Consider the following 27440-nt stretch of genomic DNA (forward strand, 5'->3'; position numbering starts at 1 on the left):
CCAACAATGTTAATATCACTGTATTTTCAACAATGGAGCCACATGCAGCCTTACCAATAGAAATACCCCATGTGCCACACAAGTACGGGCTGACATGGCACTGGAATACCCATCCTAATTGCATTTCATCACTGCAGAAACCTATGGCTTGAGTCTGAGTCTCTATGTGCTCTTGGCTCTATTGAATAGCAGAGTGATATGGGCTGGCTTTGGGTTTCCTTAACATAGCCGATACACATAGGCAGGTAGGTGTCACAACAACATCCCAAAGTATGTGTCAGAAATTGGAGTCTAAGCTGATGGTGGTTAGAAGCCACCTCAAATAATAATCACAGTCCTTGTCAGGGTAAACTACAAAAATCACTACATAAACCTGTGCTTAAACCTCTGGTAGATTGGCACAAAACAATCAGGCTTAACCTAGAGGCAATGTGAAAAGTATTTAGGCAGTACTCAAACAGTACTGAAGTGAAAACATAAAACAAGAAAATTTGAAACCGATTTAGAAAAATAGAGAATTTTTTGATAAATACAAAATGACACCAAAATGACAAAACTTTAGTAAGTAAAAACGGAGATATACTTTTTTAAACTTTCAATTAAAAATAGCATCAAAAATCACGAAGCACCAACTGCGATTATCTAGTTGCACTAGACTGGGGTAATGTAAAAAATTAAGGCTGCCCACGATGGAGCATGGGTCGAATACATGGACCAGTTTCATCCCTGTGGAAAGTTTAACTTCTGACTTAAAAGCTTTTTGGAAGGAAAAGTGGTCATTGACTAGTTGTCGGCTGGGTTAGTTGCAAGCTGGATCCCAAGAGGGGCTCAAAGAAGGATGGTCCCGGTGTGGTCGTCGAGAAGGTGGGAAAACTCAGCTTGGGCAGTCTGAAGTCCATGACGGGAAGGCCTCAATGTTGATTGGATGCTGCCTGGTGTTTGTCCAGATGGAGCTCTCTGCATTCAAACTTAGGAATTTTTCTGCTAGTCAGATCTCCTTCAGTGGGGCAAACCAGCAAGCTGAGACCGACCAACAATTCGACGTTGACAGCAATTTTGGTCTACGTCAGTTCTCCAACAGATGTTGCCAAAAAATGTCTAAATAGCACTGGTAGCAAGAGTACACGATAACAGCAGCCAAGGAACCAGCACCTGGAGACATGAACTTCTTTAGAGGTAAGCAGCAGGGTCAAGAGCAAGCCCAGTTAGTTCTGGTCAACTGAGCAGCTGCAGGGAAAGGCTGTTGTGTCCCTGTAGCTGACTGACCCTGGCGTCCCTTCTGGAGTCCTGGATTCAAAGATTGCAGTTCCAGTCTTCCTTCCGGTTCTTCAGACAGCAGGATAATCCGGATTCTTAACAGGTACAGGAGTGTTCTGAAAAGAGGTCTGTGGGGTCCACTTTTATAAACATTGTCAGCCTGTAGGTGGAGGGCAAGCCTTTGTCCATCTCCAAACCAGAACTGGTCGATTCCTGTTTCCCCACTCTGTTTGGTGTCAGCCTGACTAGAGAGACAAAGGGGACGTAGGCCTAGGTGTGAGCTTAATCAGCCAGTGACACATTATGCATCCTTTGAAGCTCAGGAAGGGGCTGTGCACAGCCCCTCAGATCATCCTGTCAAGGGAGGAGTCCCCCTCCCCACACCCTATTTGAAAGGGAGAAGACAAGCACTTTACCCATGGTTAGCTGGTGTAAATTGTGCAGAGTCCTATGACCAACCAAAACGAAACAGGTTCTGCAAAAAAAAGCAGAAATCTAGGGTGGCCCTCCAGAAAGGATACTTTCCCAACAGTGTCTAAGGAAGTAGTATCTTTAAGTGAAAACTGCCAATACTTCCACTTTTTAACCAATACGGTTTAACAGGTGATGTGCATGTGGCCACTTTAGTTCTCTTGTTAAAAAAATGTCCTGTAGTGCCCACCTTTTAAAAGAAAATCAGCTGCTGTGGTCAGCTTGAGCAAGAGGCTCGGGCACGTTGTATGTAAGCATGAATTCACAAGTGAGTGAGGAAGCCTGAGTGGGCCCAGAATCCAAATATGAGATTAGCTTTGACATGTTTGGATTTCTTAACAAGTTGTTATTGTGTGTTAAGAGTTGTCTTGTGCAAGTCCACCATTAACTCATGCTGTACATCCTTATGGCACGTATCCCATAAGGCAGAATGACTAGGGATATGATGTACAAAGGCACTAGTAAAAGATGGATAGGCAGGAAAGACAGGTCTGTTTCACTTCATGTCATCTTAGAGTTATGTGCTTTCATTGCTGTTTGATCCTTGCAGACATCTCTGGATGGCACATGATCCCAAGACAGTTGCATACAGACTCTGCAGTGGTTGAGGCAGCTTTGTTACTCACTCTGTGGTGGCTGGAGTAGCATTTTATATATCCTGTCTAGCAGTCCAATGAGGCTTGTTCTCTCTGGTGGTATCACAATAAAACTGGTTCCCTGTGGCCATAATTGCACCTGGAAGTCTTGATGCTTCACACTTAGACTTCCTGGTTTGCAGTGGGTTTTGCATCGCTCCCCTAGGCTGAACACATTCTGTTGTGACCTTAAATTCAGTTTGGAGGCTGTAGAGATGGCACTTTTGGATAATAGTTTAATAAGGAACAAATGGCACTTCAACTTTCAGCTTCTGTAGAACACGAAAGTGTAACAACACATAGAAAATGAGAAGCCTACAAATCTAAAATACAAAAAGCTACTTTTGGAGTTGTCACAAGGATTCATAGTATCACCTGTCCTTTTTAGTCTCTACATGACCTCTTGGCAAACTCATGGAAATCTTTACATCAACCTGCACAAATGTATTTAAAATATTCTCTCTAAAGGACATCACAACTCTCAAAAGAGGCTTTGATTTGATATTCAACTGGGCATGGGATAATTCCTTGCAACTGAACCCTCAGAAAACTGAACTCTTACTAACATACAGCAAATCTAACATAAAAATGGACTCATCTTAATTGCTATACTTGAAGACTATGGTTATCTGTCTGCTCCCAGCACACAAGTCAAATCACTTGATCTCCTATTCAATAGCACCCTCTCTTTTAAACATCACATCGGTAAACTGCCACAACTAAAGCAAATTAAACACTGATGGCCAAAGCATGACGTAGTACCCTGTTCACCAAACTCTGTCTGCCTGACCTACTACCATCAATTTCCGACCACTCGCCGTCTTTAGGGCTTACAGTCTGATGTACTTTTTGTTGTGCTTCACCATGAAAGAAAACAGATGATGACCAACAGAAACATTAAAATAATGATCCCTATGTCCAGAGAAAACCCTTCCTAAGTGGTAATTAGTAATTTATTACTCAAAAACAAACTCCCACTTTGGAAGTTTGTTTTTGAAAAAAACAAACTTTTGGTAGATCACCAGTAAAACGGACTGCAGCCACACAATAAATGTTTTGTAACTTCAGATGAAATGCTGTGATGGTGGTTTCTCTGAAGGTACAGCAACACCGCTGGGCCAGTGGTGAGCACTATATTTATCAAAGGTAGTCCATCAGGTTGATGGATGTAATGTTGTCTGCCACCCTGATTGATGGACTCTTGTCTGCCTGACTCTAAACTGGGCCCTGACTCTCCAGTGATAAAGGCTGCTCCTCAAGCTCTGGTCATTTTCAGACTCGACATAGATAATGCCATTCTAGCTGGATTTCCAACCACACCTTAAGGCAGTCATGCAGTACGCAACAACATTGATCACTGACAAAAGAAAATATGACCACGTCTTCCCAGCCATGAATTATCTACACTGACTTTCCCTAGAAGCTAGAATCAAATTCCTCTCGAGCTCACATCCTACAGACTCCTCTCAATCCTTAATACGGAGTATAAGATACTCAGTAAACTCCTGGTGTCTCAGATATTATCCATGCTCCCTCAGCTCATACACGTAGATCAGTGTGGGTTTGTACCCAAACGCAGCACCTCTTTAAATATTTGCCGGTTCCATGTTATCCTGCATGCAGCCGCGGCAAATGCTCCGCATGCTGGCTGTTTATACTTGGATATACGCCAAGCTTTCGATACTCTGAGCTGGCCTTATATGTTGGCTGTCCTGTCCAAGTTTGGGCTGCCCATGGCATACTGTAATTAGATCAAGTTGCTCTACACTAACCCCACAGCCTGTGCAAAAACGGGTTCGATTATATCACCAGCGTATTTTATTTATCGCAGGATGTGCCAGGGTTGTCCCTTATCACCTTTACTGTTCGTCCTTGCTTTCGAACCTCTTGCCCAATGTCTGCGGCAGACTATGGTCCCATATGGCAGTCCCATGGATGGCACAATCCACTCTGTGTCATTCTATGCAGATGACATGTTATTTTATTTTCGAGACTTGCATACAAGTATGCATACGATAGCGGATGTGTTTTCACAGTTTGGAGAATTGTCCGGGTTATGCCTTAGTCTATAGCCTATTATTTCAATAATACGTATGCCAACCCCTATTTAATGTTCTGCAGATTTCAGTTTAGGGTGGAACCCGTTATATTTAAATATTTAGGAATCTATAGAACAGCTGCTGACACAATAGCTGGGAACGTGGTCTGGACTATTAACTCTCTTTGCTCCCAAAACTCCTTTTGGAATACTCTGCCGCTGACAATGGCGGGCCGTGTCGCGGTGTCCAAAATGGTAATGCTGCCTAAGCTCCTCTATCATTTTGTCAACCTCCCGGTTATCCTCCCGGTATGGATTTTTAAAACACTAGATGCCCTCTTAACCTACTTGCTTTGGGGTTCTGGCAGACACAGATTAACGTTGGCCAAGATGCAACTTCCCAGCACAGCGGGTGGGATGAGAGCACCTGATTCTAAAGCATACTGCATAGTGGGCAATTGCAGTGGATGCATGAGTATTGGATGGATGTTACTCTGGATCTGGCTACACTGACAGAGCAGGCGCCTTGGGATAAAATAGAGGCCTGCCTCCTGGGCCTTTTTTCGCTCCCCAAGAAATCCAAATTACTTCGTCGCTCTGCGGGCCTAGCCCTGATGATCGCAAAGCGATTGATTACACAAGTGGAGAAGTGTGGCTCAATGATTAGAGCGGCAGACCCTGATGCAGAGGTCTAGCCCGGGACCAGGGTTCAATTCCCCGCCTCGGCGGGTCTTGGGCTCAAAAATTCCACGGACCTGATAATTCTCGCCTCGGTGCCTATTCCAATCATGGAGTCCCACTCTGCAACTCTGGGCAATAGCTTGCTTAATCTCCACAATGGCCCCCACAACGCTAAGGATGCCTGGCCTCCGCCTTGGGGGTGCCCAGGAGTGGACGCCTCACAGGGAAAGCCAGGATGGGTTCCACAGCGGTATTTGTACAAGTGCCTTGAGACCCTTGCGGGTGAGTAGTGCGCTATACAAGTATCAATTTACATTTACAAAGCTGGAAATGTCGTACACCACCAAAGGCGGATAAATGGAGGGAGGAAGTCCTCTTTTGGGCCACGGCAGAGAGGGAGGCACTGCAGCAGGAAGAATATAGGGGGCTAAGAAAACTTCCAATATCCTTAGAATGGGTGCACCTAGTACAGCTTTTTAGGGCAGACACAGATGAGGCCTCGGAGGGCTCTCAGAGTATATAAGCTGTAGGTATCGTAGCTATTTGATCCTCCCCGCACAGTGACTAGGCTTCTGGCGAATGCCTTTTAAGAGGGTTGCCCCCCCCTTCTTTTTCTCTTCTCCATTGTCCCTGATCCCCCTTTGATATCCTCTTGCATGTCCTCCTTAGCAATATTGGATGTAATTCTCACCTGGCACTTTAAACCAGGCTTAGATGTAGTTTTACTGTGGCAGTAATTGTTTTTATTGTTGTGGGGTTGGTTTGGGGGGGGGGTGGGTTGGAGTAGGGGTGGTATTCCGGGTATTAAGCATTCTACACCTCAGACACATGACATGGGTTGATATTGCATAACGGAAATATGCATAAATTCTTGATATGTCGAGGTTCAAAAATTGTATAAGGTCTGCACACATAGCGGCTATGATAATATATATCAATATAGGGCGGCACTTTGGCCCCACCTAATACTTATTATGAACAACAAAATGAATGATGGACTGTACAATTGTATTATATTTGCTGAACAACCCAATAAAGTTTGTGTTAAAAAAAAAAGCTAGAATCAAATTCCAACTCTGCTGTTTAACACTCGAAATCCTCCAACTGGACAGGCCAAGTTACCTATCATATCTTCTTAAAATCTCTGGTGGCCTAAGAGAATTCCACAGCAAAGCTCTTTCACTCTACAACCACCTAAATTCTCAAAGAAGCAAGCTCAGAGCAATCTTTTTCTAGATTCATGCTCACAATTTGGAACATCCTCCCAATTCTTTTATGAGCAGCTCCTGATATCCTTTGCTTCTGCAAAAAACTCAGTACCTACCAAAACACAAGATAACTTGATGAAGAGCTTTGAAGATAAGCTACTTCACCGTAGGGAACCAACATCTCAGAAGACTTTCTGCATAAATTACAACTCCCCAAATTGACAGGCTTTGAAGGTATAGTATGTCACAGTAGTAGTTATTAGTGATTCTCTCCAGAAGATCCCCTGTCTCTCACTTACTCCAACCATATCTCCTCTTCTGAACTCCCTAGCTGGTTGGTAGATTTTGTTTATGTAGTTATTGTAAGCAAATCATGTACATGCACTCAATGTTACATGTAAAGGTCTCTAATAGCAACTGGTAAAGTGATGCCATAGAAAAACAATGCACATTATGTTTTCAAAAGATGTGGCATATACAATAATTATCCATAGAGAGGCTGTGTGATTCAAAACTGAAGTGAGAGACCTCAGTTAGTGCAGGAATACTGGACACATTTGAAAGACTGTGTGTGAACTGTTTTTATACATCATGCTAAGAATTCATTTTCTTACAGAAAAATGAGATATTGTCCAAAAGCTACACTCTAGAGGAAATAATCTGTAACTCTGTGATCAATGGAAAAACTCTTATGCAACTAATGCAACGTAGACTGTACCTGATATATATTGTGTCAGTACATACCTTTCAGGTTTTTCTTGTTTGCTGTGATTTCTGAAAAACATTTCAGTGCTTTATATCATTGATTTCAATAAAAGTGCAAATCAACACTTAATTAGGGTCACTAAATATTTTTGCCAGACAGGATTCAGATGGCAGATGGGTATTGGGAACTCCGAGAGGCTAGGGCAACCCTTCGATTGCGTCTGGCAGTCCACAGGAGCAGGGGAGATACTGCGGCATCATGTTTTCTGTAGCTATATTGGATTGTCCCACTCTATTTAAATCATGCTGCCAGGAGTTTCCTGGTGGACAGTGGACTCTGAATATCTCTGCTGGGCTAAATATCAGTGCTGATCCTGATTACAATTCTGAGACTACAACAGGGCCAGACTGAAACCAAAAGCAGCCCTGGCAAAGATTTCATGTTAGCCAGTGGCCAAATTGGATGTGGCAGGAAGCTCGGAGAGTCAGTGCTGTTTCTTTGCCATCTGCCGGCTCCCAATGCAAGTTTCCCAGATGGAATCCCAGCCGCTCAGTCACCGGGCTCTATAGGGCTCACTCGAGAAAAGTGCATTAGCAGCGTTCAGCTCACCAGAAGACTCTGCTGCTCAGTCTGGCAGCCAGTTTGACATCAGAAGCCACCTCGTTAAATTGGCCCTCTATCTTCAACCTTTGCATACACAGGACACATTAAAATGCTCCAGTGGGGTCCGTGACACTCCAGTCAACAGAATCCCAGTCAGTTCTGTGCCATCTTCTGCTGAGTATACTCCATTAGTAAAAAAGACACGAAAAGAGGCGCCCTAGCAGACTTCATCAAAGCAAGCTCCAACCACAGCAAAAAACTCTTCAGCATCATCAGAGAGTTCTCATGCCTGTCAGCAACAATCTGCCCTTCCTAAAAACTCTGAAATACCCTGGCAGATTACTTCCACAACAAGATATCCACCATCTACAGTAACTTCAAACCCCAACCCACTGACCTTAAAAACGTCTTCAGATCGAGTGATGCCACTCACAACCACCTGCTCACTGTATGGGAACAGCTCACCACTCAGAGCACCATATCCACCCTAAAGTCCATCCACTCTGGAGCACCTACTGACCCCTGCTCCCGCCAATTTTTCAACCTGGGGAGCAGGTTGTTCACCTCCCTTCTCAATACCCCCGGCACCGATGGACTGTGGTGATGTGGAGGTCTGCAGTGGCCATTCCCCCGAGAGCTTGGGCCTGAGAGTGCAGCCCCCCATCGACTGGTGGCTGGTGTGCTTGGCTGGCACTGTGGGGCTCTGTGCATAGGTCGGCCTTGGCGCCGCACTCCCCAGTCGCTGTCGGGATGCCCGGTGGCACCCGGTACATCGAGACCTGACTGCGGTGGCATTGAGGTGAATTCGGCGGCTGCACCTCTTCTGGGGAACTGCGGTCAAGTGCCCTGGGGCCCTGCATTAAAGGGGGGGGCACCATTTGGGGAAGATGGGATGGCCCTGGGCCCTGTGGTGCCACGTCAAGGCAGGTGAGGCCCTCTGCACCACCTGCCCTGTGAGACGGACCCCCTTCCGGTCTGCTGCACCATCCTCCAGTGACATTGGCCTGCTAGTGCCCCCCATTTGATTACAAGTGGGTTATGGTGGGCCAGGAGAACCTGCTGCACGCCCAGGCCACAACTCATCCTCAGAACTCCACTGGGCCCCTCCTGCCATTCCTGAATGCGAAGCCCAGCGTGGACCCTCTGGGCTGGACGCCAGGCAGCCCAATCACCATATTGCCATGTGGCCCTTTCCTCTAGACTGCGCTGCCCTTTTTGTGTAACCCTCCAGCTGCAGTGGGGGTGGGGTGGGGCCAGTGTGAACCACTCCACTTCTATTGAGAGAGTGGTGTCTCATTGACATCTACCCAGTGGGTGAGCGAGTATACCCGGCGCTGACAATCCTGAACTTGCTCTGGGTGTCTGAGTGTGCTACCTCCCCCTGTCGGGCTTGTTGGGGTAGCCTGGGTGAAGCACTGATGGTTTCCTGCCTCGAGAACCTCTGGCCATGTAAAGGTCAGAGGCTCGTGAGTCAAGGCTGGCATTTGAGGGAAAATGACGCGCCACACCGAGTCAGACAATGTAACCGATGACCCCCCGGGGCACCCTCATGATACAGCTTTGCATGATCCTGGTCTAAAAGAGATACTCACCGATGTCAAAAACAGTCTGCGGGCCATCGATGCTAAGATTGGTCTCCTCGCCATCTGCCTCAACAGATGACGGAGAGAGTTGACAAGCACAATGACCACCTGAACCACCTCAAGGTATGCATCTCAGATGTCACCCAAACACCAGCTGGCGAACACCTGCTCTGCATGGACAAAGTCCTTGATATCATAAAGCAGAAAAATTAAGACTTTAAAGCGCTCTCTGTGCAATAACCTCTGCATCATCCGGGGTACCGTAATCTAGCGCAATTGACAGGATGGAAGACTGTGGAGAAATGTTGAGATCCTTCTTTGCAGATGCCCCTTCAGCGGTCTTCACCGTAGGGAGAGCTCACTGACTCTCCGAGACCCCTATCCAGCACACCAGCTAGACCAATCATTGCCAGACTCCTCAATTACCATGATGGGGGATGTGGTCCTTCGGCTAGCCCGGGAGTGCCTCTCAATTCAATATCAAGGCATTGCGATCTCCTTTTACCCTAATTTTACGCTGGTGGTTCAGGCGGTGCACTGCGCATTTCTTCCAGTCAACCGAATGCTCTAGAATGCCGACATTATGTATTGCCTGCTCTACCATGAGAAACTCTGCATCTTCCACGAGGGGAAACCCCATCTCGTCACAGATGCCAAAGCTGCCATGAAATTCTTCCACCAGATCTCAACACGAACAGCATAACCCTGGATGTCCCGATCTCACCCAGAGATAAGGTGCCCCAGCGACAATGAAAAAATATTGTTTGATCCACTGGTACTGCTCTCTGCTCATTATAAGGAGCCTTCATCTTGCCAATCCAACTTGACCACAGATACTATACTGGCCCTTTCTCAACATGTGACCCTCTTGGGATCCTTTTCAACAGTTCATATCCCGGCATGTCAAAGACTCGATGTTACAAGTGCCCATACAGACTTCCCACGATGTGTTAACACCCTGCATGACCACCCAGTTTTCCCCTAACTGGGTTGTATCCCTGACTTTCTGATGCCTCCAGAGATGTGTCCCATTGTGCCGCATTGTTTTTTGGGTTGTGGGGTTGGGAGGTGGGAGGGATGGGTTTGTACAACCATGCTCGCTGGTTGGAGTGGGTGGGAGGGAGTAGTTTTGAATGGTGTGTTTGATGACCCTTTCCTTGAACTTTCCTCCCTTGGCACAAAATTGCACATGTCACACCGGGTGCTAAACCTGCATATGCTTACGCCACATGCACTCCCTGGCCTTTCTTGGCTGTCACTTAGCGCTACGCGTCACTCCCCCCAGTCAGCGCAATCGCTACAGCTAGATATCTAAAATGGAACATTTGTGGGCTCAATAACCAGCGGCAGGCAAGATTGGTACATGCTCACCTCAAACGACACCGTACAGACATTTGTTACTTTCAAGAACTCCACCTCACGCAAGCGACGGCCTCCTGCCTGCATGCGGGATTGTGTATGTGTATCCCTCTACTCTAACTACACTTGGGGCACTGCCATACCTCTGCAAAAGGGATTCACTTGGCGCCCCACCATACTATCTACGACGTGGATGGGAGATACTTCCTAATTGCAGGAACACTTCACAGACACCCGGTCATTTTTGCCTTGATATATGGCCCAAATGTTGATAGCCCTGAATTCTTCGCTGATGTATGGAGGTTGATAGCTGGCCAAGGCGCAGTGATATGGGGTGGCAATTTTAATGTAGTACGCTCAGATGCCCCGCACGGACCACATCCTAACGCAGCCACGCAGCTCCATACTCTGGTGGATACCTGCCTGACAGTTGTTTGGTGGCAATGACATGCACACAGTCAGGAGGGCACATGTGTCACCACTGCGCGTGGCACATGGTCACAAATCGATTATGGGCTATTCACCCAAGATGCCCTCACCTGGACCACCTTGGAGTCACACCTACCCTGTAGACTTTCAGCCCACTCTACGGTGCTTCTGGAACTTTTCCCGCCCCTAGCTGTTTCACGGGCCTTTACATGCCGACTGGCCCCCCGGTCACTACGCAATATATTTTTCAGGGACGAGGTCTGTACTGCAGTCATAGACCACTAACTCAGGGTCTGTCTCCTCTCCGTCAATGCTGTGGTTATTCAGGGTACATGTATCTCTAGACAAGAATGCGTTTTGTAAGCCTTTTGCCCGCAGCTGGCCAAGCTTGAGGCAGAACTCAGATCCCTCAAACTGGAATATTTTGTCACTAAGAGCGCCTAAGTCATGGTGAGTATCCGCAAAAAACTCTCAGAATATGAGGAGGAGGCCATGCAGGAACTGAAACATCTGAGCCAGGAAGCGACGGCGCGCTGCTACCACGAAGGAGATTGCCACGGGAAGACACTGGCCAATCTGCTCGGCAGGCCGTGGGCTTCGGAATGCATAGTTGAAATGCTGGACGGGCAGCAGGAGAGGCAGTTTTCCCCTGCTGGCCTGCTCAAACCATGACTGCCTTCTACACATGTTTTACAGTGCCACCCCTGTGCTGTGCAGGGAGGAACCAATGGCTCAATACCATTCAGTTGCTATGGCTGGATCAGGCTCATCCCCTCTACATGGATTTCCCCTTCACAGAGGAGGAGGTGCTCCAGTCATAAGGAGCCTCCCTAGTGACAAAGCACCCGGCCTCGACAGGCTAACTACATCTTTCTACAAGCAGTATGCCAGCCACTTGACCCCGCATCTCCTAGCAGTGTGCGAGGTCACCCTGCAGTCGGTGGAACAGCCGCACTCAGAGACACTTCCCCCAATGCTGGGAGAGGACCCGCCCACAGTGGACCATCCTACTGGCTTGGACTTTGTGTCGGACACTTGTACGGTGTCCCCCTCAGCCCTTGGTTTGCCTGAAGCCTCTTAAGATGGGTGGGCCTGGGGAACTGTGCATTCCATATCTTCAAGCTGTCCACCAGATGGAAGAAAGCTGTATGCCCTCTCAATAGGTTTTTCTGATGGCTTTGTAACTTTGGTCTCAGGGCGATGTGCTGATGTGATAATGCACACTGTCATCTAACTGCTCTACTTTCATTATTGTGCCTTTCTACCCTGCCCTGTTCAACCCCTCCTGCCCTACCTCCCGACTCTTTTTTCTCTTCTAACATTGTTATTTGGATGCCGCCACCACTCTGTTGTATAATTTAACAAATGTCTAAAAAAGTTTATTTTTTAAAATTCCTCGAGACAGCCATCAACCTCCAACTCACTGAACATCTGGAGAGAAACAATCCGCTGGACACCTCCCAATCCAGTTTCTGTGCCAACCACAGCACCGAGACTGACCTGACCGCCAGCACTGATGACATAAGAACCCTCCTTGGCCGGAGGAAATAGAGGCCCTGATCCTCCTTGACCTCTCAGCAGCCTTCAACATCGTATTCCATCAAGTGGATAGCATCCTTCCTCTCAGAATGAACCCAGAGAATCCGCCTACCACCCTTCACTTCAGAACCCAAGGGCGCCATCTGTGGTATCACTCAAGGTTCATTTCTCAGCCCCAACTTGTTCAACACTTACATGACGCCCTTAGCCAATATCGTCAGAACCATTACCTCGAGATCATATCCTAGGCAGACGACACCCAACTCATCCTCATGCTCTCAGAAGACCTCTCCCCCACTAGGGCCAAATTCCCAAACTGCATGATGAGTTTTGCCAGCTTGATGAAGACCAACTACCTGAAGCTCAACAAAGACAAGACGGAAGTGCTAAATTTGGGGAATAATACCTCCCTATGGAATGACACCTTGTTTCCCTCCTCACCTGGACCCACACCGACAAGCCACATCGCAACCTCGGCATCATCCTGGACAGGAAACTCACCTAAAATGCCAGATCAACGCACTCTCCTCTGCTTGCTTCCACACCCTTTGACTCCTCTGAAAGATCTTCAGATAGCTCTCTGTTGTCACCAGGAAAACCATCACTCAAGCCATAGTCACCAGCCGGCTGAAATACGGCAATGCTCTCTAGGCAGAAATCACTACCCAACTCCTGAAGAGACTCCAGACAATTCAGAATTCAGCTGCCAGACTCATCCTCAACCTCCCCTAACGTACCCACATCACCCCCACTTCAAGTACGTCCACTTGCTCCCCATCCAGAAACTGCCAATTCAAGAAGCTGACACATGCCTACAAGGTCCTCCATGACCAAGGACCAGCATACATCAACCAATGCCTGAACTTCCACCAACCCTCCAGACACCACTCATTCTAGTGAACTCCCTGTTTTTTATGTTCATTGACATGAAAATGCACAGGTTTGTTTTTTATTATTTTAGTTAATTTTGTTAGCTTATTTTTTTTTCTTGATAATTTTCCGGTAGAGTCACCAGTGTTTTATAATCCTCAGTGGTGAATGGGAGTCTTTGGGGGCCGATTATGATGTTGTCAGGTAAGGCTCCGAACTGGATTTGGATTCTGTGAATCCGATTCAGGACCTATGTTCCTGACCAAATCGTTCACCTTTCCTGGGTGACCAATTATGATGCAAGGAAGCTTCCGGGCTGTCCGAACAGAATTCAGGCATCCCGAGTCGTTCGGAGCCATATCATACAGCCCAATGGCGACGGTTTCCAAACGAGTGAGTACGATGACCGATTCGGACAGCCGTTCGAATCAGTTTGGCCAAGACAAAACGGCTGTTGGAATCAGACTTTGGGAACCCGCAGCAGGCCCCCCTTCACTAGTAGGCCTCCGGATGGAGCCTGTGGGAGTACCCAAGTGACCCCCTTCCCAACCATGCACAGTGTGGGAGGCACCATGGGTTGCACATCACAGGGTGCAAGGTTTTCCCCACCCCTTTTTTCAATCCTGGATTTTCATTCGGAACACAGGCTCCCATTGAAGTCAATGGGAGTCCGACCAAACTGACTCTTTAATTATCCGGACATATCATAATCGATCGGTAGGACACATCGAATCGTTCGGAAAGCATTCCTAACCCGATTCGGTGGAAATGCTTTCCTGACGACATTGTAATCGGCCCCTTAGTCTTCTTGATGCATATTTTATGGGTTCAGTGACAGAATATCGACAACTAAAATGTCTCCATACCAGAATATCGAGTTATAAATATAGATGTAAAAAATATCGACATCCTCTATTTATAATGGTAAGTACAAAAATATCTGAAAAAAAATATGGAGGTCATAAGTATAGTTGTACAAAATATCGTTTTTTATATATACAAAATAAATTGATAAATAGTGAATATATTAAAGAATAAAATTAATTTCTAAAAAATAAATTAGATTTAACATACATTTTAACAAATATAACAAATAAACTTAATTAAAAAAAGTTAAGCACACATATATAATAATTTATAAATATATATTTACTTTAACTAAACTAATAATTTTAATGTATTTTATAATTATAAAATTAAATAAAAATGCAACAAATAAATATATATATATATATATATATATATATATATATATATATATATATACACGCAATAACTTAAAATCTATATAAAAAACATTCTATTATAAGTTCCCTTATGCTGCTGACCCGTCAGTCAGTCAGTCAAATAGACTTTATTCGGCCACAAATAAACATAATAGCACATTTGCACACAACAAGAGTAAAAAGATAAAAACTATACAATACATAATAAAGGGCAGGTCCACAAATTCATGTATAATTGCTAAGTATGGGTCTCAGGACCCTTATATACAGATCTTCTGCGCTTTCATAGACCTCATTAAAGTGCATTCTGTACAGTACTAGCAATAATTAAAAACAATGCCTCCTAAAATACGACATTTCTAAGACCGGTTCAGTGCATTATAAAGGGCAGATACCCAAGTATGGGTCTCAAAGCACTTGTATGCAAATTTTCTGCGCTTTCATAGTGCTCGTTAAAGTGCATTCTATACAGTACTAGCTAAAATAAAAACAATACCCCCTAAAATATAACATATCTAAGACCGGTTCAGTGCATGATCAAATCTTTTCCTTCGCCATAGGGCGCCTGTTAAAGATCTTACAACCCCAAAACATTTCAAAGGTGAGGACAACATTTGCAGATATTTCAGAGCTGGCCTCACTTGTGCAAAATTACAGTGTTTTAAAAATAGTCAAATATATTTTATCCATAGATCATTATAAAATCCACAGAAAAAACATAAAATATAGAAGATCTTGTTCCGAGAAGTCATCACAGGAGAAGGGCTTCAAGGCCCCTGGCTTAGAAAAGCCCTTGGGAAACGTGAGACACCAGTGAATGCAGTTAAACCTAAATCTAATTAAAAGAAAGCGATGGTGGACATTTTCAGTGTAAGACCAGAAAGGTTGTTCCAGGGTACCAGGACTCAATATTAAATATTGTCTTATGGTGGGTTTATTGAGTTCACTGTTTTCCCTTTCCACCGTCCTCCTTGCTAAAAATGGCCTTTTAATCTCTTTCAACTCTCTTTCAACTCTCCAGGGTACATCTGTCTCGGGTGTGTAAAGAGATCAGGGCGCCCTTTATTCAGTAGCTGCTGTGAAATGTAACCTAGTCAAGGAACATCAGCAGCACTATCAAGCCTCATACAATCTTCTAAAACAAATAGGTTCAGGGTAGGGGTGGGGCTTGACCATATTTTTAACCACCGGATTAAGGGGGCCACTGCTATGCGATTGGAAATGTAGCCCTGCCCTAGTTCTTTGTGCACCATAAAAGAAGGTGTGCTGGGGGTACAGCTAAATGTTTCCGCAGATATTTATATTTGGCCACCTGCAAATCGGCGGTCTCCTTATCACTTCATACCTCGCTGCCATACGTGGCCATTGGTATGCATTTCTCATTATAGACCTTCAATAATGGTCGTAATAGTTTACTTCCCAATTCTCTGAGCCACCCATGACCCTTTGTGTCAAGCAGAATGCCCAAATATGGAAATGTAGCCACATTTGTCAGTTCTCCATCATTACATATGAGCGTGCCTTTGTAACGCTTTCTGTTAACGGTCGACATTATATGAGTCTTAGAGAAATTAATGGAGAGGTTAAGTGAGACCATAAAATCAATAAAAGTGTTTAAGAGTCTTTGCAGCCCAATTGGTGTCCTTGCAAGTCGAACTACATTGTCTGCATATAAGAGAACAGGGATGAGTTCAGAGCCTGCTCTAGGGATGTCTTTGCTAGCAGTTGGCAGAACAGCCCCCAGGTTGTTAATATATAAAGTAAATAAGACAGGGGCCAACATTCATCCCTTCCTCACCCCTCGTTAAACATCCCAGGATTCTGTAAGGGAACTATTTGCACTATATCTGGCCGAGGCAGTCAAATTTGAGTGTGACCAGTGCAAGAAGGCCACCAGATCGGCATCCATTCAAATTATTAGTAGTAAGGGCCATAGATTTGACCTATTCACTCGGTCGAAAGTCAACGTTAAGTCCATCAATGCCATGTACAAACTACCACTTTTGGAGAGTGTATATTTGCCAATCATCATAAGTAGATTTATGCATTGGTCCACTGTCCCCATGCCTTTCCTGAAACCGTATTGCAGGTCTGAGATTACGATGCTTGCATTCAATCATATTGTTAAGCGATCTAAGATCACCTTCCCAAGGATTTTAGCAGCCGAATCTAGTAATGAAATTGGTCGGTAATAAGAAGGGTCAGCCCTGGTGCCCTTTTTAAAAATGGGTAAAATAACAGGGTGGTGAGCCGCCTCTTGTTGCAGCGTTAAAGACCTTGGCTAGGATCTTTGCCCATGTCCCTGTATCGGCCTTGTAAAGATCCACAGGGACCCCGTCAGGCCTGGGGGCTTTTCGTCCAGATGTAGCCATAAAGGCTTTCTGGCTCTCAACTACCCCAAAGGTTAGTGGACGCGTCTCTATACAGGGTTCCCATTGGGTAGCATTTTTCTCCAGGTTCACTCTTATTTAAATCTGCTCAAAATGGCACACCCATCTACCAGCAGGGATGCCACAATCTATTCTTGTGCGGTGTTGATCTAGAAAAAAGGACTCTGTTTATAATCTTCCAGAAATTTGAACTGTTAGAAAAGACACTAACCTGATTCAGATCGTGCCACGCCTATTCCCATATCTTGTCTTTCCTTAGGTTTGTGGCCAATTTATAGGCTTTCCTACAAACCTTAATCTTTTCTTTATTCTTAGGTTTATGTTTTAAAACAATCGTTAGGGCCTTATGGGCTTACGGGAGTCTGCATCAAACCATTATTCCCTCTTAGAGTCCCCTGTCCTACCTCTTCCCATCAGATTTTCTGCGATTTGCTTTACAAGGTTACGAAAAGCCTCTATTACCACACTGTCCTTGGAATGGTTATCAAGACACAGTTTGATATCTTCTTCGCCCACAGTGCATAGCTTAGCTAAAAAGGCCTCCGCATGGTACACTTTCTTAGCTGCAGGCATTTTAACCCTCTGCGCTACCTTAGGATGAGTCAAAACTTATACTAGACAAACCTGTGGTCTCTTTCCAGGAAGACAATTAATCACCGGAATTATCATAACATTTTAATTGATGTCTGGAAATTGCTGAAGGCCAGGAACGCGGCAGCAGTTGCTTTTAAAATGATAAGATACATTCAAAAATGATGCTCCCACCCCAAGTCAACACCCGGTGCGGTCCCACCGATCACACCGCCCTAGAGCCGGCCTTGGTCTATCCTCCCAGTCCTTAAGAAAAGGCACCATTGAACTCAGAAGTTTCACCAGCGGTGGCTCCTCCGCAATGGCGGAGGAGCGTCGCCCCACTGCCTGGCACAGAGCCAGCAAATGTAAAATAAAAATATGTTCTTGCAACGTTTTATTTTGCATTTGTCGTCTCTTAGCCAGTGCTGTAGGGAGGGGCGGGGCGGGGCTGAGGCATGGGATGGGGAGGAGGAGTGCTGCATGCAATCAACTCCCTATGTGCTCATGTGTGTTTGGCCGGCCATCTCAGGCCGATCATTAAATGCATGCGCACTTAGGTTTCTCCAGCCCGGCTGCATTGAGCAGCTGGGCTGGAGAAACCCCCACAGACTCCCTGGCCTGAGCGAAGCGTCTTTCTAGCCCATTCAGGTCAATCCCTGCGCTGTTCTGCAGCATGGGGATTGGATGGGAGTGTGTCCCTGGGACTGTTGGGACCTAGGAAGAGGAGAGGCAGCTCAAAGTGACGCTGGAGGCAGATGGCAGCTAAAGGTATGGTTTTATTTTTTTTTTATCGATTATTTCAAAATTTCTAACACCCCCACCGCACAACACTCGCACTCCCTCCATCCGCCTCTCCACCCTTTATTTGTGGCGGCCGCCACTGAGATTCACTTGTTGTTTATGGTCTTCCTGATGGAAGGTGATGCTTTTCTACCTTCCCTCGGGGTGAATAAGTGAAGTCAAACGTTATTAAGTATTGTAGCTATCAATAGGTCTCAACTTTGGCAATTGTTTTAACAATAATTTACTGTATATACATTGCATATTTTATTCAAGTAAATCTTTTAATTTGTTAAAATTTGTAAACTCTCTTGTGTTTTGTGGAATTTTCTATTGTAATTCAAATTTACTCTACTAAGTATTGACAAAGCCAGAGGTCTCTCTGCTCGACAAGGTTGAACTATTGAGTTTTCAAAACTACTTTGGACCTGTGTCTATTATCATGGGGTTAGTTTGGCATTTCATAAAATCCATTAGCGGTGCCACAGCTCACCCGGCTTGAGGCGTGGCAGATATGGGAACTAAGGGGCCTATTAGGATGGCGGGCATCCTCGCGGTGTTGGGACTGGCTGCCAGACATGCGGCGGTCCCGCACCACGAATTAGGATGCGACCACCACCCTGCGGTTGCATCCCTCATTTTAACATTGCAAACATGTCAAAATCGCATGCCTGGCATTTCCCTGCACCACGTGGCAGGCACCACGCAGTGCCTGCCACTTGGTGCAGGGAACTGCAGGGGGGTACCATGGATACCCCCCAAGTGCACCCCCAACCCCCACCCCCACCCCCACGGGGGCCTGCAACGGACCCTTAAAGCCAAACACCGCCAGCCTTTCCATGGCAGCATCGCCGCCATGGAAAGGCCTTTCACCGCACACATCCTAATATGGCTGGCGGTGCCTGCTAGGCTGCGCCACCATATTAGTGGCCCACATCTGCCCGGCCAGCAATCGGAACGATTGCCGACTGGCGGAAAAGCGGCGGATGGACTTTACGTCCGCCGCGATACCCCCCGCCATCGTAATATGGCAGGGGGCATTTCACGTTCCGATGGCATAACGGTCATCACCGCCGGCTCGGCGATGGCGATCGTTATGCCATCGAATGGGCCCCTAAGTTGGATATACACCATGACACACTAACGCCCTAATGAATGATATATGTCTGATAACCATTGTGGAGACATTTTGACAAGTTTTGGAAATGCATTCAGAAATGATCATTGTGAAATGAGAGAAACAACTTTTTAATGGTTTGTGCTTGTTCAAAACCAAAGGATAAAATATCAGCATTCAATTAATAATTTTGTAAAAAAGTAATCATGGAATAATCGAATAAATGAGATTCAGCTTTAGCTGCGTCATTGCAGTGCATGTGTGGGGCTACCATATTATGAAAAAAGCAGCTTGTGTTTTCCAAACGTGGGCCCAGTAAAGACATTGAGGTATCCATCATGCACATTGACAAATTGTCTAGGTATTCTTTTTCTTGAAGGAGTTTCTGTGGGAGGAAGGGGCCAATGGCAGGTATTATCTTTGCAAGAAGGATTGGGAGTAAGGTGTGGGATAATGGTGGATGTCCAGGCATTATATTTGGAAAAGGGACTAATGAGTGAGGTGTGAGGATGGCAGAACTCCAGGTGTTCTATTTTTTTAAATAAAATATTAAATGAGGGAGAGTGGGCAGCGTGGAGGTGGATTTCAGGAAATCAGATGCATATGTTTTAATGTATTCTTTGTAAAGAGGAGGTGGTGGCAGATCATGATGTACATGTCTCCCTCAGGGCTCCTCACCCCTTATGCAGTTAATCTATGGTAAGAGTTTTCAGGCCACCGTTTGGTGGCATCCGCAGCATATACCTGCAGATGGGCAACAGTCAATAAAGAGGAGCTTTCCACCTCAGGGGTCCAAGGGACATCATAGGCTTCTCTCGCTCATTGTCTCTGATTTAACATGCTTTTGTATGTGATGTCATTAGACCTAGATTCGTCACTTACATTTATACCTGTATGTACAGAAATGATTCATGATGGTGACCAGACGTGGTTTGTTCTTCTTACCATCAATGAAGAAGTGGGATTTAGCAAAGTTCACAAACAGTTCTCCTTCGGCTGACTGGAGCTTCGCAATGCTCTTTCTCGGTACCCAAGGCTGGTGGGAACCAAGGCAAATTTTCTGCAAATGTATCAACTCTTGTTGAAAGATTTGAGGTATCGAGCAGTTGTAGACCTTTGGATTGTACAATAATAACTGTCTTGCTATGAAAAGGAAATAAAATAGGCACATTAAACAAGCAAAATAAACATAGCAGTTATAACAAGAAGCTCTACATAGACATGCTGAATGCTAAAGCAAACAAACTCTTTTCACATTTTTTCTCTGAGGAATTGGATTCTTTTTGAATTGTTGTTTACATAACACCAACGGGCTTCTGAAATAAATAGTCCTATATCCCTGCTCATGTACGAGAAGACCTAATCTGGAGGGAAAGAGCAACATTGTCTTTCAAAAATGCACATTTAACGGAGGGTAAAGACTGTTCCTCTGGTGTGGGTACTCAGTAGGTAAAACAGCGCCACCGAGAGTGTCCTTCTTTTTAGGTCTCGCCTACGCAGCGCGCATGCGCTGCCCAGGCAAAAAGACCTTTTGCAATTGATTCACTATTCGCCCTTAAAACGTGCACGCGTTCCATTGCCTTCAATGGCAACGCTTGCACGTTTGGCGATTCCTTTGCGGGAGCGAGCTTTGAAACCATATGTGTTGTAATTAACTTGCAAACGCATGGTGCCCCTGGCTCGCTCCCGCAAGGGAAACGCTTTGTGTGCCTCCCACTTTCCCCCACTTGTGAGTGCGAGGCGCGCGTGCTTGTTTTTCTTTCCAATGCTTTTCTGATTTCACGTCTTGGAACCGATTCTCATTCTGATGTCAGGCAGCGGCAGGGGAGCTGTAAATAAAGTTTAAAGCACTTTATGTGTATTGCCAGCACAAATCACATCGGGATGTTTTTGTTAAAGTGACTTTTCATTTTGTTAGTGCTTCTTCGAGGAGGAAAACTTTGGCAGTATTGTTGAAAGGAAACTTCTGACTTGATGTCGCAGAATGTAGTTCCTGTTGGCGGTCGATGTGAAACACTTTAAATGTATTTTTGAAAAACAAATGTTTTACTTCTGTGATTGGAAAAAAACATTAATTTTTTTTCACGAAGCATTAAATCCAATCTAGTCGTAAATAGTCGTCGGAATAAACGGTGCTTTTTCTAATACAGTTAATCGATTCGTTTTAATTAAAAATGTTTCCTGCTTTTATTAATTGCAAAATGTACTCTTTGTTCAAATTGTTTAACATTCGCAGAAAGTTTCGTGGGTTTTTTTGTTTCTTGTCCGGTTTTGCCGTAAGTCTTTTGATTTTACTTTCAATAATTGCAAATACCCCCTGCTACCATTTATATTTCATGCACACATATTTGTAATACGAATTGTTTAGACTTGAAACACAAATCTGCATATCCGATATTACTGTGTTTATAGACTGATGCGACTAGGACGCACGACTAATGGAGTTTAACAACACCTTCCCTAAAGTTCAGAGAGAACGAAAAAGTTGTGGAACTTCACCAAAATATTATTAACTTGGTGTAGAAGAGAGTCGGGTTTTTACAAAAAAACGTTTACCTTTCAACATCGCTAGAGTATTTTTTCCGGACAAATCGAAAGGTTCAAGGGTAGACCCAGATGGTAAATCCAATTGTATCCCGAGACCGGCCCCCAGGTCGATTATATGCTGTGTTTTTAAAATCATAACTATGTTATGTGTAACACCACCGCCAGTATTATAACTAACATTGTTCAATAAATTATACTCATTTGGTAGAAGCATGCACGACACGCACAAATGCAAAGTTAACCATGTACAATTTTGAAATAAAAATTATTATAACTAAAAAAACAACAACAAAAGCGGTCTAACGAAATAAAATATTGCAACTATTAATAATGAACAGCAACAAAAAGGAACATACGGATATATTATAAATATGTGCATATGGGTACAATAACATTATTATATTGTATTTCAAAATAAAATTATGAATACAAAATAATATATCCATTGACATATGTCTTTTCACATGACCGTTTGAACCAAAGGGAAAAATCCCTCACACTAGACCTAATAATTTCGGTAGCAAATGTTCCAATTTCTTGGCAAAATGTGGTCTACGACTTTGCCTCGTTAATAAAACTTTTACCTCCTATTCACAAAACAAAAGAGTCCCATCCAGTTGCTTGTGCTCTGGGTCCCAGCGCCCCCTCCTCTGCCCCCTGCTGCTCTCCTGGCCCCCGCTTCTCCCACAATTTCTGTTTTCTTTGGAGGCAGCTAATACTGACAGGGATTTGGTGCCGAGACTGCCATGCCAATCAAAGAATGCATGGAAAAAGGAGCAGGGCAGCTGGATAACGCTCTGCCCGACCCTCCGTCTGGGCCAAGCTCCCAGCCAGAGGAAGGGCGCACTCACCCCAAGAGAACGGGTGGACCCCCATTACCATAGTATCCACAAACATCCCAAAGCTACCACCATCACTCTGTCTCCCCAATCCATTCTTCCACTAAAACAGTTCTCCCATCCGCCATGTCACATCTCTTCACGCCACTCTGGGGGCAGGGTCGCCCCTGTCCCCCACCACAATCCTCGGTCTGAATGAATCTCCCATCCGCCATGTTTTCCCCTACACCCGACAGCGATCCAGATGCACCTCTGCCCCCTCTCATCCCCACACACCCCACAGGTAGCAAGCAGAGTGCACTCCGTCTCCTCTCCGCAATCCTTGATCTGAATCCAGCCGAATCCCCACACGCACTGCAGAGAGCAGGGATCACTATTTCTCTCCATGCAAGTCGATGCCTAATGTTCAATTATGAACATAAACCCCAGCGAATGTGGCGTAACAACCAGAGCTGTCGACTTTGGACCTGGGGAAGCGGTTCGAGTCTTGGTGTTGGTTCAACATCCTGTGATACTTGGGGTAAATTACTAATCTCGCCCTGCTTCCAAAAAAGTGAATGTGTTTTTTGTGCGATTTAACTGGTGCTCATTTAAAGCGCGCCAATACATGCGGTCGAGTTCGTGCTATATAAAAGTGCAACAAAAAAAATGTTTGGTTGCAGCTGACAAATGCCCTTGTGCAAGTAATTGCTTCTTCGCTAAATTGCGTCCCGCAAGTGATTTATGTTACAGAGAAGAAATACTTATGATGCGTTTTCGAAACGTTTTTCCAGTTCTGACTAATGTAGTAAAGCATTCGGAAGCTGCTTTAGCCCCCCCTTTTTGCGTTTGTTAAGCAGTCTTTGGCCACAGCCAAGCTGCCTTGGCATGTTGCACCAGAATGGTACACTCAGAGAGCATGCTGCTCTGAGGGACACATTTATGTAAGCGTGTCTGTGTGTAAAGAAGAGTGAACCTTTCCTAGAGAAAACACACGGGCATGCGCACGAACTTTATAGGTGAACAAATGTCGACTAAATATTGGTCAGGCACAACAGCCATTTTACTCTCAACTTAGCCATATTGCTTCTACAAATTGTACTGGGATTGGTTGTTCTTTTGCGCAGATTATTCTAGCACCATTAGAAGTATCTCCATTCACCTCAATGAACACAATCCGAACAGCCTGGTACCAGAGTTTGCCACGCGCAGAGGGAACACGTAGCCACTCAATATACATTTTTGCTTTGCCTTCCTATGTGCAAGTGGAAATCCTTAGACCCAGTTTGATTTCAAAATATCCCCTTCATGTGAGAGATGCACTGTGAACCCCATACATACAGGTAGACAGCATCAATCACAGGCTAAACAAGCATTTGCAATGCAATAGGTTTCGCATTTACCAGAGTTTGAGCTATTGACATTGCAAATGACAATGCCTTTTATTTAGGTTTTAAAATGAAAACAAAAATAAAAGGCATTGTAATTTGCAATGTCAATAGCTCAAACTCGCGCAAATGCGAGACCAATTGCATTGCAAATGCTTGTTGGTACATGTATTGCAAACAGAATTTGTATCTTACTGTGGACTTATACTGGACTTGCAAGTCATTGAATTTGCTGATATTTCTTTTTTGGTACTTAATTTATACCAATAGAATAATTATAAAACTATAAGAAGTACCTACTGCCTAGCTGGAAAGCAGTGACAAGTAATTTTGCGAAAAAACAAAGGCACAGCAAGCGAAAGCGTGCCCAGCAGCACGATGACCTCCTGCGACATCTTCAGCAGGTGCTGCTGGTGGGGCTTGGGTGCTATTAGCACACTCAACTGGTTCAGCTTAGATCTGCGTTACTTTAAGGCCGAGAATCATAAATGCCTCTGTGAATCCGGCCCTGTGCTTTGAAGCGTGTTGACGAGAAGCCAGCCTAGCGCCACCAGACAATGAGTCCACACAAGTGAGACACGTCAATGAATATATTAAAGATTATAACACACTGTGCATGGCATCGGGCAGCCTTCTTCTCTACATATGCCAGTGTTTTAGGCCAATTAAAGCACGCTTCGTGGGTTGGGGCCTGTTGGTAACGTAGAGGGAGCTTGGCTATGATGAATATGCAGGACTGGAGGAAAAAAAGAGGCGGGGCTAAGCCTGTCTCGCGCTTGACGGCCCTTCCTGCTCCCATTATTAATGGCCTGGATGTGAAGGCTCCTGCCGTGACCCCCACACACAGTTATCCTTGGAGTGATGGCTCCGATAAGAGCAAATGGTTGGGCGCTTGGTGGGGAAATTGACTGAGATGGAAGAAGGACTCCCCAGCGCTACTTAATCCATCCCAGACAAAGCTCTGGGGACAGCGACTTAACAGAGCGTGAAAGAGAAAACAAACACTGGGCGCTACCTGCAGGAACACTATCGATTACTCCCTGGGCCGCGCACTTCCTACTCTGACTGAGGCGGGCTTCAAGCAGGCACCAGTCTCTCCGTTGTCTGTAGTCTCCGCCAATGCAGGGTTGTCTGCTACTTTCTATCACTAGTGCACAGTCCTAAACGTGCGCTTACACGCCCTAGTGACAGAGTGCCATTTAGTGAGCACACTGATAGAGCGTTTATCTGGGCCAACTCAGTTTTGTCTATGCAGTGATAAAAGGTAAGTGGCCGCGCGGCTCACTGAGAACATCAAAGAGCCCGCGAAATGTACACGCAGGCTGCCAAATGGTGCGCGCGCCCGGCGCACATGCACTGTAATTGGGGGCCTGAAAAGCACTCGTTTGCACTTCCAAATCCCCGTTTTCTATAGCTCTCGCCAGAGCAGCGCTGAAGCGCTGTCTCAGGCGAGACCTAAAAAGCATATTAATGATTGACTGCAGGCTCTGTGTTTACCCTGTATTAAACACAACAAATAATCAGACAATCATAGATGACAAACGTAGCAAGGACTGTCCCACAACTGGTCTTTTGACAAATACATTGTATCAACGCATTTCCCCTCCTTAGATTGGTAGAAAACGTCAGGCGGTACTTTTACATGGCTGCGGATTATTCACAGGAGTGCCTGTGCGCAGTGCCTTCCCAAAACCAGATGTAGAAACTCCATCGATGTTATAATTCCACAGAAGCATAATGGAACCCAGCAAACACACACGACAAACCAGACCCGTTCACTTGTAACAAGAAACACTTCATGATGAGCTTCTCTTACAGTACACACGACAGTCATGCAGCCAGGGAGGGCCCTGAATGCCACGGTTACTGTGACCTAGTAATGGTGCTATGGGTTCCAAAGCAAGCAGGAAACAAGAATTGGCATAGCCAATAGGTCTCGCTTTTCGGACCTTTTAAGTATTTAGTTATGCAGCACAATATCTTTGGTGCATGGCTAAACACTTATAAGGTCCCTAACGCGAGACCTATTGTCTATGCCAATGCTTGTTATATCAACCATTCACTCAAGCAGTCACACACCTTAGGAACCCATTGAGAATGCACCTGGGCAATTTTCCTGGCAAGTAGCTCTGGCCAAAAGTTTGAAACTACATAAACATGTGGAGCGGAGGTCTAAAGTCTATGGTTTGCATCACGTGCTGCGGATAAAGGAACTGACGAGGAGATAAATAGGTGCAAATCATTAAGCACCTCGCTGCAGTTTTGTGAACATATCACAGACAAATGTTGAAATAGTTAACAACTTACCAGAACTCCAAAAGCTGAAAAATCTACTATGCACTGTGGCACTGACCTCAGGATCTCAGCAGGTTTTCAGATCGCCCTTTTAAGGTTTTTTGGGGTCTTTCCTGACAGTGCAGCTGTCTGCCTGACCTATTGTTAATAATTCTTTCAAATATACATACAGTGCTCTCTGGCTGCAACCAGAGGATTATTTCACTCTTACCTCATGCTACTGGGGGTGTGGCAAATCATTTCACCTCTGACTAAATGCTTGCTTTGCAATGCAGGAGGGACAATACTATATTTTACAAGTACAATAAATCATCACACGGTCAATTATTTATCTTGCAGATGCATTGTATTCAGAATGCAATACATACATTTGGGTTTAGCTTTTTCATTTCAGAAGAGTTTTAAGAGATGTTAATTATGACACAATTGAAACTAGACCTATTGGCTTCGGCAATGCTTGTTAATTTTGTTGCAAAGGTATTACATGATGAAAGGTCCTTAAATTGTATTGGGATGATGGAGTCATTCTCAGAGAATTATAGCTCCATGTATGTAAATTGGCCATTATTGTATGATGTTGAATCACATAGAAACGGGAGAATCTGGGTTTTCAAAGAATGAAGAATAAGACCAATATTATATAAAAAAGTGCTTAGGTGGGCAATAGAAAGTTATTGGTTCTAAATCTACTATCTTGCGTTTATGAGGAACCTGTAAGGAAAGCTAGCATGACAAGGCACCAGAACAGTAAATGTAAATGCTGAACTTGTAAAGCATCAAATATTTTTTGAAAAGAAAATGTTTTTATTGCTTTACAAAATCTTCTCTCAAATAAAGCTAAAGCTATAATTAAATGTAGGTTGATTACATACAGATATCATTAGTTATATGGTTTAGGAACAGGCGTAAGCTTAGTTTTAGGGTTAT

General features: G+C 44.9%; 1 protein-coding gene across 1 annotated transcript in view; it reads right to left on the reverse strand.

The window, feature by feature from the left end:
* Nucleotides 1-27440, reverse strand: part of LOC146834532 (deoxyribonuclease-2-beta-like) — a 298465-nt gene that overhangs the window by 13319 nt on the left and 257706 nt on the right. Inside the window, exon 5 of the mRNA XM_085600117.1 lies at nucleotides 20411-20608. Within this exon, the coding sequence (XP_085456243.1) occupies nucleotides 20411-20608 (198 nt within the window). The remainder of the gene's footprint in view (nucleotides 1-20410; nucleotides 20609-27440) is intronic.

The sequence above is a fragment of the Triturus cristatus genome, chromosome 4_2 (assembly GCF_964204655.1).
Source record: "Triturus cristatus chromosome 4_2, aTriCri1.1, whole genome shotgun sequence".
Taxonomy (NCBI): Eukaryota; Metazoa; Chordata; class Amphibia; order Caudata; family Salamandridae; genus Triturus; species Triturus cristatus.